Source organism: Plasmodium knowlesi (genome assembly GCF_000006355.2).
Source record: "Plasmodium knowlesi strain H genome assembly, chromosome: 7".
NCBI lineage: Eukaryota > Apicomplexa > Aconoidasida > Haemosporida > Plasmodiidae > Plasmodium > Plasmodium knowlesi.
This window is the reverse complement of record NC_011908.2, coordinates 19,082-34,783: the sequence shown is the minus strand read 5'-3', so window position 1 is coordinate 34,783 and position 15,702 is coordinate 19,082. Positions and strand designations below refer to the sequence as shown.

The window sequence follows — 15,702 nt, the reverse complement described above, 5'->3', positions numbered from 1 at the left end:
GAAAATGGGCTTCATGGAAAAAATGTATATTATACATATTTTGAAAGAACAAAGGTATACAGTTAATATATAGGAATGAACTTCAGGCCCTCCACTGCTATGGCATCCATTCGCGTTCTTTTCAGTTAACTTCTTAACCCATTAGTGCAGTAATAAGTCAATCTGAGAGGATCCTTTTTTTAATTTTTGTTTTAGAAGAAGGTACAATGTTTAGGTGGAAAATTGCATTTCTGGAAAATGGAACTTTTTTCTTTTTCTCCTTTTAATGCGTAAAGGGTTGAAAAATGTGAACGGATTAGAATGTGTTCTTTGAGCAAATTCGTAATCGATCTGAAAATATATAAGAAGTAATTATTTTCACAAATACGCAAAAAATACTTTAGCGTGACAACATATTTGGACAAAAAAAAAAACAATCGGATGATATAGCATTAATTTTTAAAAAGTGAATAAATTTGGGGATCATTAAAAATGTATCTACATGTTTTTCTTATGAAGCATGTTGTACAAATTAATTTGAGAATTGGCAATAAATATTGGTGAACAATCTTTTAGCAAAATTGACATATAATATACCATGAAAGCGTACACATATAAGGGTATATTAAAGAACAGGGGAAAAGGGGAAGAAGAAAAACGTAACATATATTATGTATGTCGCCGTAGTAACGGTTGAGCACATTTTATGTGCAGTGATTAGGCGTGCTAATATTTAATTTATTTTTCATGCCCGATCTATAAGGTAAATTATTATGGTAGGCATAGAATGCACAGCAAGTGAGTAGTAAAAGTTTAAAAAAATATATATAAAAAGTTAAGAAGGTGACTATGTAACATGTATATATATGTGTACAAGTCAAATGGTGAGGGAATTGCCACTTGCTCAACTTTAAAAATTAGAACAAAACTGTTGTCTATTTGTTCGTACTTGCGGTGGAGCAGACGAAATGTTCCAGTTCCAATTTGTGCTCTCCGAAAAAATGAATTCATTATGAGCGATGCACATTTTGTTTAGTGAGGTCAATTTTACTACTGAACATAATTTTTTTTTTTTCTTCTTTTTAATTTCCATTAATTAAACATGTGTATGCTTATTACAGCCTCCTTAAGGAACAAAGTGTGCACTTAAAAATTAAAATTAAATATACCTCTGGGGATCACGACTTCTAAAATAAAAAGAGTATTTTACTCAAGTGTAAAATTTGGTTTAATAATATATAAAAAAAAAAAAAAAGGAAAAAATTAAATAATAATTTCATTTTGATTGCCTTCCTTTATTTCTTCAGATTATATTTTACTGCAACAAAAATATATGTGTACATTACGTTCACCTGTGTGTATAAGTACAATTTTACGGAAAACAATATTGCAAGGCACATCTTAATTTGATCGAAAGAAGGAACATTCTATTTATTTTCTTGTTCAAAATAGAATGGGTATGTAGAAAATTGTTTCCGCTCTGGATCTTTCTTTTTTTGCTGTTTCGTGTTTGCGTCATTCCCCTTTGGAAGGAAACTTCTCCCTTTAACTTTAAATCGCGCTTCATTTTTTTGCTATATTTTTAAATTATTTATTTTTGAATTGTTTTTTTTTTGTTATAGGAGAAATGGATTTATATTTTTAGTTTTTCTATTTTTTTGCCCATGGTTATACAAACGTTTAGTGTAGATGTTCCGAATGTGTGCACCAAATTTTTTTTGTTGTACGAAAGAAAAGAAAATCGAAAAATATTAGCCCTTAGTGATATATTACGTTGGATATTTTGTTACACCGTTTTGATTGTTTCTATCGAATTAATATTTCTTGAATTCTATCATTTGGATTAGGTTTAGAGTTCATCCTGCCGTGCGATATGCAGAGACTTCTTTTGTACAAGAGAAGAGCCTGCAAAACAATATATATATACATAGATATAAATATATATTTAAGGAAGGCGAATAAGTTAAGCAACGATGTAAATTTACTAATAAAGTAATGTACGTTTTTTAACGTTTAGCAGTATAGATAAAAAGGAAAAAAAGTGGAGTCACTGAATCTGTTTAATTTATGAAAAATGAGATTTACTTGGCAACGGTTGTTCACCTGTTCAATTATTTAGGTAACACACATGAATGTATATGTGAATGTGTACTTATGCGTAATGGTGTCAATTTATAATTTTCCGTTATTTGTGCTGAGTGGCATTATATATATATATATATTCTCACATTGGACGGGATTATTAATGTACCATCTCCTATGTATGTACTATATATGCTTCCCCTCTGACCCCCACATTTAGGAGCAAGATATACAGAAAATGCAAAAGAAGATATAAGTAAAAGCGAAGGGGAACGTAAACTTATTTTCGCCGAATTCAAATTTAAAGAAAAATAAAAGGTCGAAACATAATACGGTGAAAAGAAGAAACGCAAAATTTCCTAACTTTTTAAACCAAAAATGGTATGTTAAAGAAACGGATAACGCACGTGGCAAAGACGTCGAAGGATCACATCAGTCTGACGATTCATCGTTTGTTAACTCAAACGACCAAGTCAATGGAAAAGTTTCATCACACAGTGTTCATGTAGAAGAAAGTACACCATATAGTACTACGTAATGAAACAAGATAAAGATGATATAGTTAACAATTCGAAGTTCATTTCTAATAAATATGAAAATATATACGAAAACGTAAAAGAAGAGTATGAAGGAAGATTAAATGTTATAGGGAAGCTAGAAAACAACACAGTAAAGGTATATTTGCATTTGCTGCAAATAGAAAAAATTAGGACTTAGAAAACCAAAATAGATGAAAGTCTGGAAACGTTTCAAAAATCTTCGAAAAAATATATTAGAACCAAGAAGAAAAATAAATAGAAATAAAATAAGGTAATGCTAGGTAAAGTGAAATAAGGTAAGATAACTAATATAGAGAAACCCTATGGGTCACAGCATTATATATTAATGAAACACTGTACATATATGAATACATAAAAACAATTAAACACACAAGTATAATTTTGTGTGTAAAACAAATGATTGTAGTAAAGTTGTATCTATAAAAAAAAGGCTAATCTCAATAATAAAAAAAAGAAAAGAAAAAGAAAAACATATTTTCCACACAATCACATATAAGAAAAATAAATGTAGTTTTTGGAAAATATGCAATAATGTTCGAAAAATATAACAGCATCAATTGCCATTATGTTTATCATTAACAATGGAAATAGTAAAGGGAATTATATAGAAGACTTATTAACTAAGTGCATATCATTTTTTTTTTTTTTTACTCTTTCATAAGGAAAACATTTATATGTGTGTTATACTAGCGTACAAATATTTAAATTTAGTTATTTGTATAGGTAACCTTTTAGCATGGAATGCTTTCCCCCTCTTTGAAGGATTTGGTGATATTATTGGCTACTATTGGCTATTATTTGCTATCATTTACTATCATTTACTATCATTTACTACTTTTTGTTAGGCTTAGGGTTACGTAAACTGCGGAGAATATTTTAATATTTACTTTTAATATGAGAATTTAGCTTCGAAAACTGAGATAAGAAAATTCTGAATGGACATTTTAAATAGGAACATAAGTAGTAATAAAAATTACTAGCACGAAATTCTTCTAAAATATTTCTTTTGTATTTATAATTTCTCATAAAGAATATTTTCACTTTACTTTTAAATTTATGGATATATCTGCGAATACGATATTTCAATCGCAAAAGTTTGCTTCTATACATGTTTGATTTTCTCGACAAGTCCATGATTCGATTTATGCAATTTTCATCATTGAAATAAAGGGAGAAATATTCGTCTTGGAGAGGATTACTTAGCTTTGAAAATTCTTCCCTCATCAACTTCTCCTGTAATATAATTTTATTCATTTCCCCTAGCAGTACTCCTTCGTCTGATAAATCAACTCCATCGAATTCATCATCTGAATCCCTATAACAACTAAAGCTTGACTTGCTTGTTTCTGTTCTTTCATCCGAACACTGTGATTTGACATTTTTTCCTTTAATCATTAATAATGCTGATTTGTACTGAACAGTAGAATTGGTACATTTATTTTCGTTCAACAATCTTAATTTTCTATAGCGTACTTTGTGTATTCCATTGTTCGAGTTAATTCCTGGCGTAAACGGAGAGTTCTATAAGTTCAAGACATGCGTGAAAACATGAGCAAAGGAGGAAAAGAAGAGGAAAACACAGTGTTCTATGTACTACATGTAATAGTGCTACGTAGAATGTTCTCATATATATATATATATGTATACAATATGGTGGATTATAATTAACTAGAGAGAACATTCCACACTACAATTTATAAACTTACATGGCTGGACTGTTTCAATATGTGAAGGAAAGAGGTTAATATGATAATTTTCAAGATAAGAAGAAATACCTGAACACTAATTTGTCTTGTCTGTTGTATTATACGCACTGTGCCAAATTCAACAGTACAGCTTTCATCTGATTTGCCACATTTTGCCTTATCTATTCCTTTAATATTTATTTCATTATTGTTTTCATTCTTCATTATCCATTTTTCTATAGTAACCACTTGTTATTTGAGTATTAACAACTACTAATTTAGGATTCTAGATTTGAGCGACGTTCAAAAAAAAAAAAAAAAGAGAAAGGAAGGAAAAAAATGCAGCCTTAAAGAATATATACATATTGGATACTTCTATGCAAAAGTTGACATGAAATTATGTATTGTCCTTCGACAGGAACTGGTATAAATTGAGAAATAGTAAAAAAACAAAAATGAAACAGTTATCTAATAACATGAGCAGCATATCCCTATTTTTATTAATATATTCTTGAGCGTTCAAATAAGGCGATAACTGGGAAGGTTCTAATTGTAAATGAAAGGTAATGAAGAAATGATAACAGGGACAAGCACAATTTACCCAATTACAAAAATTTGAAATTTGAGTTATTAATATATTAATTACATTATGGGAAAAAAAAAAAAAAAATTAAACAGTTAATCGAACATATAATAACTATGGAAATATATTCCAATAAATGTATAAATTAAATTGTCATTTCTTCTTCTCAAAGTAAAAGTGCATATTTCTCCGTAGAAATATTTGGCTCGCATAGAATTTTTTTACTTTACTACTGTGGCAGAAAAAAAAATAAGGAAACACAAAACTAATGAGAAAGAGGAGATTTTTCCTTATTCTTAGTTGACCTCGGCATAAAAGGAAAAATACAAAAAAGAAAAAATTCGCCGGAGATAATTGCCCTTGTAACAATATATTATCATTATAATGTTACATATATATATTAGCATATATTCCTTCATTTAGAAAATATCTTCTTTTTATTATGGCTCTTTCCTTAATGGTACAATTGGAATGAAAAGTAAAATATGTACACGCAAAATTACTTCGGATTTTCTTGAATAGTTCTTTTCTAAAATAATTTGTTAAAGAGAGGAAATTTTTTTTTCTTTTGCTTTATATAGAAAAAATAATAATATTGTTGTAAAATAAAATGGGGAGCATTATTGAGGGACCTATGAAATAATGAACATTATTGAATAGGAAAGGGGGTAATCTCCTTGAGGAGTACTTTGCCACTTGTTTATTACTTAGTAACCTTCTGCAATTTTAAATTAAAATTGTTAAGAAAAAGAATTCTAAGCCACATATTCAAGGTTTGGATAATTTGGTAAGGGATGAAGCACATATAGGAACACGAAGTGCTTTTTTATTAAACGTGAGCATTATTTACTTTGGCCGAGTGTGTACGCACATTTGGAAACATAACAATAAGCATATGTATGACCTCTTCCTAATACTCCGGGGATAAGTAATAATTACTATACATAGAAAAATATAGTTCCAGTTTATATTACTGTTCGAATAAAATAAAAGTATATTCTGCTATTAGGGAGATTTAGTCCTTATTTATTGGATGTTTCTAAATGTCTAGAGTGAAGAATAGTAAAGGATAGAAAACACAATTATTTAGAGTTCCCCTTAGAATACAAATAAATGAACAAAATAGAGCATTCATTGAAAAACAGGGGAAAGGAATTATGTTGGAGCAGTCCATTATGTACATTTGGAATTTTTCTAAAATTAATTTTTCCCTTTTAATGGTACATTAATTATTGACCTGTTAAAGAATATTTAAGGAGTAAAGTGTTCCTATTTATTCTTCTGCTTGTTGCTTGTACAAATGGATTATTGGTGATGACTATTATGGAACATATGGAAATGGCAGATTATTTTTTGCAGTTGTAGATGTAATTAGCATAATATGGAAAATGGAATGTGGCATATTCTCCTGTGGAGGCCCCAAATTAATCAAACTCGGATGGCGGTGCAAAATTGGGGGAAGGAACAATATATAGGATGAAATAGAGAACTCGGTTAACTGTTAAAGCAGAACTTATTGTTTCGAAGTTGTACCTTATTAAAAAGATTGTTCCTTACTATTTTGTACAATTGCTTGGTTATCTTTTTTACACCTTCCTTTTTTCCACGTTGTAGTGCGTTCTCTGCGATGCACGGAAGTACCCTACTTCTGATGAAGTACTACTGAGTTCCATGACAATAGTTTTTTTCTAATATGACAAAATAAGCACAATGTCTATTTCGTAGTAGTTATTCCCTGTTCTTATGTTTATTTATACCATATAACAGCAGTTAGGAGGATAAACGGAGATATGGGGACCAGTGGACACTGGTAACATTTTTATATGTGTAGCTTCATGCTTAAGGTTAGAAAGACACATGCTCTTCATGAATAATACTAGGCAGCGTGTTACGTATTGGAGTAAGAATTAAGGCGCGTTTTATTTTTCAAATGTTCGAACATGTATTTTTGGAATGTCCGATTCACGGGAGCATGAATATTGAGAAAGGGGTGGTATAGTTTTCGGGAGAGTGTAGAAGTACATTTCTATTATTAAATTAAGGAAAAGGTTGAAAGGTGTATATATATTCATGCATTTATACAGGGCTTATTCTAATAATACTGCAAGAAAGGAGCACAATTTTGTACTGGACATATTGGACGTTTATGTAATTTCCCTTTGTTTTTGCCCGAATGTGATGATGATTACTATGTCTATGCAGTGAGTAGTTAGTAGGACACTTTTGTAAAATTCTTTTCTCACACATTGTTTCAATGAATAAAATATTAAATTGCACTTTTGAACGGTTTCGGTACAGGCTATTATTGTGATATGTGATGAATTGGCAACTGTTTCGATAGAGAAAAATGCTCAAGGTGATATGCAGTGTATAGTGTTATTAATATTCTAGGAATTATATGGTGCACAAAAGTAGTTTATATACCTTAAACATTTTGCCCATGCCTTTTAGAAATTTTCCAAGGTATGTGTTTTATTACTATAAAAAAAATACATCTGTTCAGTAGATATAATACAAATACGGGGAATGAAAAGTAGAAATAAAATAATGATACAACCTACATTGTATAACTTTAGGATGACAAATACAAATAAGTACTTAATGAATAATGTGTAAATATCTTGTGAAGAAATTGTACACCATGATGTTATCTTAGCATGAATTTATCATATCCAGAATAAAAGGTAAAATTTTAAAAACTATAAAATAAACACTATTTGGGAGTAGTAGGAAAAGCGCATGTCCGACGTTGTGGCTAAAATGGACTCCACTTGTGTTCATACTGCAGCAGGAGGAAGGTAGAAAAATTACAAACTACACTACTTTCGTAATATTTAGATCTACGCCTTGTCTTATTAATAATAATTATTATTGTACCCTTAAATTGTCACGTTAAATTCGCATTTGTGTTTTTTTTCAAATGAGTTTTTAAAGTTGGCTCATTTAGATTGTATACATGTCAATGGTATGCTGAGGGGAACCCATTAACGAGGAAAGGGTAAAATCAATGAGGGAGAGTTCCTTCCCATTTGCTTCTCTACGAATGTGACAATTTTTTCATTCTCTGAAACTGAAAAGTTTAGCCATCGCGTTTCCAAATAAAATATACGAAAAAAAAAAAATAAAAAAATAACAGACGTGTGTCCACTGTTTCGTGCTATTCGAACTTGTTTAGTCAGCTTTAGACGGGGATAATTGTTTTATTTCTTCTATTAAAGGAATCCACTGATTTTCTTTTATCCATTTCCACACATAAGAATCCACCCAATTATAAAACAACTTGCGTTTTTCATTTTTCCACTGTTTCCATTTCTCCCAGTTCGAATTTATATAAATATTATCTTTAAACTCTGCCCACTCATGCCAATTATCCAGTTCTTGCTGTGTTTTTTCTTTCCACATGAGCCACTTCTTGTAATCTTTTGTATTTACTATTTTGGATGAATTATTTGATTTCTTTAATTTTTTTTCCTCCCATTTCGTCCAGTATTCATTTTCTTCACGCTTCCATTTACTGTTGAACCATTCCTTAATTTTTTCATTTTTCCATTCGGTCCATTCTTTCGAAACCCATCGATATAGATAGGACTCCTTAGAAGCAAACCACATTGACAAATCTTTTTCTATAAATGATCTTCCTTCTGTTTTAATCCATGTTTTCCAAGCAACTTCATTCCAATATAATGATTCTTTTAAAACTTCACATTTATATTTGTCATCTATATATTTCCCGAAATTCATCCATTTTTTCTTGGTACTTTCGAACCATGGTCCCCATTCCTTTTCATTCATTTTGATTAGTTCATCCTTTTCATCTTCTAAATTTTCATCGAATTCTGCCCATTCCTCTTCAAGCTTATCTTCCCACTTGTTCCATTCATTTTGTCTCCATTGGTCTGATCTTGCTTCTGGTTGTTGCGCATTTTCTAATGCATTGCACAGGTAATTCATAGATTGGTCCAGGACCGCCCTAAAAGCCTACGTCCAAAATAGGTTAAAAGGAGAAATATATGAATAATCGTGTAGTATGAAGGAGACCAAGCTACTTAGAAGTGTCCATTCATTGCTTATGTATTCTTTTATCTCACTCACTGCTGAGGCCTCATTTATAAGGAAAGAAGCGGAGAATAAAAATAAGGCGATGATTAATTTCGAAGGAACAGAGGAAGATTTAGAGTATGACAACATAATGTACTTGGTATATTATTCTTTATGGGGGAATTTTGAAAAAAAAAAAAATGCTACATGTATAGGATGTATAACATTAAGTTCTTTTTTTTATATATACTTTAGTAAGAACGAAATAGGCTAAAAAAGGGCGGTATAAGCATACCAGTTATTAGTATAAAATAGTATCTTTATGTATGTCCTGGCATATTTAGATTCGATATATATAGAGGTTGTGAACCAATTCGTGATTTGGAATTTTTTGTTAAGTAAAGAAAAGTAAATATATAACTGCTGCTAGAAAGTTCACGTAAAAATATTCACTAGAAGAAATTACGATTTCATTATTTATTAAAAATAGTATTAAAATACAAATTATAAGTAAAATGATATTTGACAAAAAAAAAAAAAAAAAAAAAAAAGAAAAAAATTAAACACGTTTAAAATTTATGGCAACGGTGTTCAAAAAAAAAAATCATCCTGTGGAATGATTTAATCTAAATATTTTTTTTAAAAAAAAGTTAATGCTCTTACGCAATTTTTTTTGCTTTCAGGACTATTTGCAATTTTGTTGTATTTTAAGCTGATACGTTGCTTTTATCTATATGATATTTTTATCTACGTGCCCTTTTTAATGTTTACAATGTTGATATAAATATAACTACTTCGTTTTAATCCATTGAGGCGAAAAAAGGTAAAATAAAACAGGACCGTAGGTAATTTATTCTGTGTATACGTACACATATATATTCACTACATAGGGCGTATATTAAAATCAGTGTCCCGTAGGGGATAATCCCTTCTTACAAATTTTTTGATAATTTATTTAAAAATTAAAGTATATTATATAGGGAAAGAGTTTGTAGTTATTAAGGTGAAACATCGCCCATACACATACAAATTTCTGTTTAGCAAAAAATAGTAGTAATAATAATAATAATAATTATAGCAGTAAAATAATATCTGTTTTTCACTTGATTTCTTTTTAAGCAATAAATATTACAGGGGAAGATGTAAATTAAGGGGAAAAATAATCATTCAGGTGGGACATATTTAACATGAATAAATTTTATAATGGAAAATTGCAAAAGTGAAATGGAGCAATTACTGATAAGAAAGTGACGTTATTATATCTGGTATGTGCATAAAAATAAGTGCCGGCGAAGTAATTGCTCCAACTTGGTTGTACAAGGTGTTATACTTTTGTCCACAAATTTCTGTTGTACCGTGTGAAGGCGAACTATTATTAGATTTATATGTCCTCAATATAATGATCATTCAGCATTTAAAAAGCAAATGCTAAATGAAAAGGGGCTCAAACTCGTTCGAAAAATGTGTGCGTATACAAATATACATATACGATATGTTGTGCTCCAAAATTGCACAAGTTCCCCAAGTGATATGATCGTGACAAGTTAATTTTCGGAAAATACTGATTCATTCTATGGGAATAGCAAAAATTATACCGAATGGAGGTTGGAAGCGTTATAAGATAAAATTGAAACCTTGTCTTAGTGTAAAACTCGAGGCTTAACTTATTGTGCAACGCAATGTATCCATTGTTCTAGACGCTAGGATAGAAATATTTGATAATTAAGAGTGAACAGGAAGTTAATATAAATTACTATTAAAATGAAATTGTGTTAATGTTGGTATGAAGAATAAACATTTTATCGCTTTCGCTGGTTTATTCTTAAAAGGGTAATGCATTGATAAATATTGGTTCATATGAAATACATAAATTAAGAAGGAAAGGAAAAAAAAAAAACTGAAGATACATGGAATGTTAGGAAAGGACAATATAAGATAATATTGTGTGTATGTATTTCAGTTAAATGACCTAACAATAAATTGTAGGGGAACTGTCCTTTTAAAATTTATTTTAAATTTGCCTTAAAAAAGGGATGTTCATTTTTCGTGTGCAATATCTTTTATTCTTATCTTTATGTTCACCTTCATCCCATTTTCGTCACATTTTTTACCTTTTTGGCTACCTCCTTTCGTTACATTTTTGTTATTTCTAGAAACAGTTTCTTCTGTTTTTTTCGAGAAACAATTTGAAGGAAATGAGTATATTCTTCTAAGAAAATGATTCATTTCCCTTGAAAAAAAAAAAAATAAAATAAGCAGTGTTTCAATTTCAACTTTAGAGATTTAGTTAAGATGTAAACTGAAAAAATGATGTCACAAATTATAACGAGGGAAATATTTTTCAATTGAAATAGTCTATTATGCATTTTAGTTCTCCTATTTTATATTTAAATGTTATCACGGTCTATACTTTATCATAATTTTTCACATTTCTAAAAGTTCAATATAGCATATGTTATGTATTTGGTAAAGAGCATTTACTTAAATTATTTTACTTCAGTATGTGAATAATTTTTTTTTCCCCCTTTTTGAAAAGTTGAAATAAGAAAGGGTATGCTAAATAATATGTACAATTTCGAAAAAACATTTGTATAATCGTGAATCAATTCGATGCTTCCTGCTCGTAAATTTTTAAAGAAACCAATGTCTTGGTTGTAAAGATTTGTGCTCTTTTATGATGGTTGTTAAGAACATGAATTTTTTAAAAAAAGGAATAAAGGAATAAATTTGCATTTTCTTCAAATTATCTTCATATGAGGATTACATTTTGTGTAATCAGAAGAACTCCCTGAATGGCAAAATTTTTATACAGTTATGCCAGACTGCACGTAAAATGTAGGCATATGTATACGAATATATGTAATAATTACACTTTAAATGTAAATTGTCTGACGAAGAAGGATTATATAATTCGAGTTTTCAAGATATGATCAAAACAGGAAAATACATATATAGAGAGAGTAAAATAAAACAAAATAAAGCAAAATGCTGTCGCCATAATAAATCCATCAATCAGTAATAAGCATTTTCTACTTAGATAAACAGAAAATTTTCTATGAAGATTGTGTTTGCTGACCTATGGAAACAAACGTCGTACTCTCACCATCATTCAAATAGCGACTTAAATACACTGAAGAAGGATGATGCCAGAACGTTCGCATTGCACATATACAAAATTTCATACGTAGTAAGCCTTAATTTTCGGATGTGTACACATAATGGAGTACCATTTTTAAGTGCACATGCTACTACATATAATTAACGACAAATATAGATCAAACCTAATTATCCGAGACACATTTAAAAAAATAAAAAAAAAGTCAAAAGTTGAACAGAATTTCCAGGGAAGAAAAATAAATATTTAAAGCGTGAATACAGGTAATAAATGAAAATTTTATTAGGCTATTTGAAAATTTTGGCTGAAAAATATATATTCGTCATTTTATGATTCAGCTATTAACACTTTGGAGGGTATACGAAAATTTATTATGCTCTTGCATTCAAAGATTTTCAATATGTTGTTTCAGGTGGGTTAGTCGCGCTATCAGGATTAATGTAATGGGTTCAAATGATGCTGTTGAACAAACTGAAACATTTCCTCTGTGTGTACCATTGTCCATAATTTTCATTCATTCTCACGAAAACTTAGAGCACATTTATGGGTGTGTATGTGTGAAGACATTACGATTTTTTCATTGAAAATAGTGCAAATGTTCTATTTAATTGATGGGAATTTTTTTTTTTTTTTTTTTTTTCTTCCCCTAATTTAAATTTTAACGTTGGTTATGCAGTATATCCTGTTTTTTCATATTTAACCAATGGCTAAGAAAGGAGTCCATCCATTTTTTGAAGAAATCGTTTTTGTTGTATTCCCATTTTCTCCACTTATCGCGTTCTTCGCTCACTAAGGAACCTTCCTTTTCCTTAATCCAGTTGAATAAGGAGTCCCTTTCATTAATAATCTGTGCATTCGAATTGAACCAGTTTTTTTTCTCAGTAATAGCTAAAATTTTAGCGCATGATGCAAGCTCCCAATTTTCTAAAATTCTACCTTCATGGTGTACCCAGTTACGTCTAAGCCACTGCTTAATTTTTCTGTTTTTCCATTTAATCCATTCTCTCATAATTAGTTTATAGTAAAGTTTTTGATTTCTAGTGGTCCAGTTATCCCATTGGTCTTCTATAATACGTTTTCCATCTTTATTAATCCATTCTTGCCACTCAGCAAAGTTCCACATTAAGGAAATTTTTAAAATGCCATAATTAAGCATTTCATGCATGTTCTCATTAAAATAGAGCCACTTGTCCTCTATGGACTTGATAAAGTTTATCATTTCTTTTTCTTTTTTCCCAAACCACTTGTTTTTTTCACTTTCGAGGGAGGAGTTGAATTCATTCCACTCCATTTGCATCTCGTCCATCCACTCATGCCATTCGTCCTTGACCAATTGTTCCACATTCTCTGTCCCTTTCGATGTGTCCTTTAATGTAGAATGTGTGAATCTTCCAATTTCTTTTCTTGATTTCTGGGAAGTCGAATAAAATTAAGGGTAAAGGTGTTTATATATTTTTGGTTTGGGTTGATATACTTTTTTTAAAACAGCCGAATGTGACTCATTATGTGTACGTTAGTGCTTTCTTTTAGACTTACCTCTAGGAAATCCTCTAAATTATCGATCGCCGCGGATAAATCTAATAAAACGCTAAATATATACAGGACAATGAAAGCAACTTTCATCTTTGGTGGTGTTTGATTTTTTACTTACTAAGTATTATTGCTATATTTTGACCAAAATAACCCATTGAGATGTAGCGAAATGTGGGTGTCTTAAGCACGTTCTGTTGTTTGTGCATATTTTTAAAAGAGGAAAAAATTAGTCTCCTCCTGAATTAAAATGGTCAGGTGTAAACGACGGTACAGGGTGGTGAATAACAAGCTGTACATAAATTTGCACACGACGCAGGTTTCTATTTCATTTTGCGAAATAAAAAATATAATTTCCGTGTGTAAATGAGGCCTAAATGGGTATTACAGAGTTGTGGAAAGTAGTTACAATGCAGTTGCAAAATTGGCATCAAATTTTTTTTTTCTTTTAGCTGTTTTGGTAATTATGGCTATGGTATAAGCCAACTTAAATATTGACCAATTAAAAAACAGTTGAACAAGTAAAAAAGCGATTTTTTTCTCTCTTTTTGAATCATTATTTTATGGCTGAATGAACTCAAAACGTTCATGGCAAAACCCAATTTTATGTTGCCTTCGAGGTATGAGTATAAAAATTGTTACAACATTTAAAGAAAGTATATATTTAATTTAGGATGTTTACTATAGTGGAGGCGCTTCCTCTATTTAAGCATTTCCTATTGATCTATTTGTGATTAATACAAATATGCAATTAAATACCATTTCAGTTATACAAAACCTTTTTTTTTTTTTCACAGTAAGGTTGTAGCCATTTTATGTGTAATTGGCTAGGGGCATTGACACACACTCTATATTAATAATAAGCTCTTTAATTGGATTGCTTCGTTACGCCCAAATAATTAAGTATAATTTAAAGAGAAATATATATATAGAAGGGTTCAGAGTTGGTATACCATAAATTGATCGCAGAAGTTGTTAAAAAGGTAAGAGAGTATTGTATGTAAGAAGTTGCAACCAGTTGACAGAGGCACAAAATTCTTACATTCAAAATGTTTACGTATATATATATATTTATACGTATATATATATATATATTTATACGTATATATATATATATATATATTTATCCCATTCTGGCTTCTCCGATTTTTTCTATTTCTTTAGTATGGGAAATGTTTTTTATGTACTAACAGATGTAAAAAAAAATTTTGGTTTGGAAAGGGTTTTCTTTATCATCGGTTTGTTCTATACGAAATTGCGCAATGTGCGTTTCATCAGCCATGCGCCTTTTTTTTTTTTTGCTCATTTATTAGTTCTTTCATTTATGTACTTATGATTTTCTCTTTTCTTGTTTAAATTAACAATTATTGATCTTATCCATTTTTGAGCGAATTCTTTTGTAGGATTTTTTTTTTTTTTTTTAAAAACAGAATTTTCAATCGCAGAAATGTACAGGCAAAAAATATAAGGATTCATCCTTAAAACTGGATGATAATGTAATTTAGAAAAGGGTAACCTTCTGATTATATGTCCCCCTCCATTTGGCTAAGCAGGTTGCACCATTGAATAGCATTATTAGTAAATATGGGTAAAACAATTAAATTCGCGCTCGTACATAAAGAATGATTCCTCAACACATTTTACCTGTGTGTGTTTAGAATGATACGGAAAAGATCATTTTTTATGAAATTGTACTTATTATGAGTGAAAATGTGTATAAATGGAAGTATGAAGTAGGTTTCTACATAACCTTGTGAACCACTCATTTAAACAAAATACAATGGGGACGCACCAAAAGGGGAGAAGAATGTAGATAGGAAACAAATAAAAAGAATAACACTTAAGAGAAGAAAAAAATATACATATATATATTTATTAGCCCGTTAGAACAAAGCATACAAAATAAGCAATATATCCAAAACCATGGGAAATTTTAAAATATGTAATTCTTATTATTCACCTCTTAATAATTAGAACAGTGAAAAAGGTTTTTCGCTGAAGGGTGTATAATGAATATGCCTATGCTAATTTTTCAATTCTTAATGACCCTTTTTTGGGTGTTTGACGAATCCCTGATTTTTTTTTTTTTTTGTTGTTGTTTCTTTTGGGGGGATAAATTTCCATATTCTG

At 29.9% G+C, this 15,702-nt stretch overlaps 3 protein-coding genes across 3 annotated transcripts; all 3 read right to left on the bottom strand.

Moving 5' to 3' along the window:
- Positions 1-3,497: 3,497 nt before the first annotated feature.
- Positions 3,498-4,531, bottom strand: PKNH_0700500 (Plasmodium exported protein, unknown function; the record flags this gene model as incomplete). The annotated part of the gene is made up of 2 exons (XM_039113917.1): positions 3,498-4,142; positions 4,328-4,531. 2 exons carry the CDS (start codon positions 4,529-4,531, stop codon positions 3,498-3,500), a joined length of 849 nt encoding a protein of 282 aa, XP_038969558.1.
- A 3,529-nt stretch (positions 4,532-8,060) lies between these two features.
- Positions 8,061-9,077, bottom strand: PKNH_0700400 (tryptophan-rich antigen; the record flags this gene model as incomplete). The annotated part of the gene is made up of 2 exons (XM_039113916.1): positions 8,061-8,867; positions 8,982-9,077. The coding sequence occupies 2 exons, from the start codon at positions 9,075-9,077 to the stop codon at positions 8,061-8,063; spliced, it is 903 nt and encodes a 300-aa protein (XP_038969557.1).
- A 3,623-nt stretch (positions 9,078-12,700) lies between these two features.
- PKNH_0700300 (tryptophan-rich antigen) lies at positions 12,701-13,665 on the bottom strand (the record flags this gene model as incomplete). Its single annotated transcript, XM_039113915.1, has 2 exons — positions 12,701-13,453; positions 13,579-13,665. 2 exons carry the CDS (start codon positions 13,663-13,665, stop codon positions 12,701-12,703), a joined length of 840 nt encoding a protein of 279 aa, XP_038969556.1.
- Between the last annotated feature and the right edge of the window lie 2,037 nt (positions 13,666-15,702).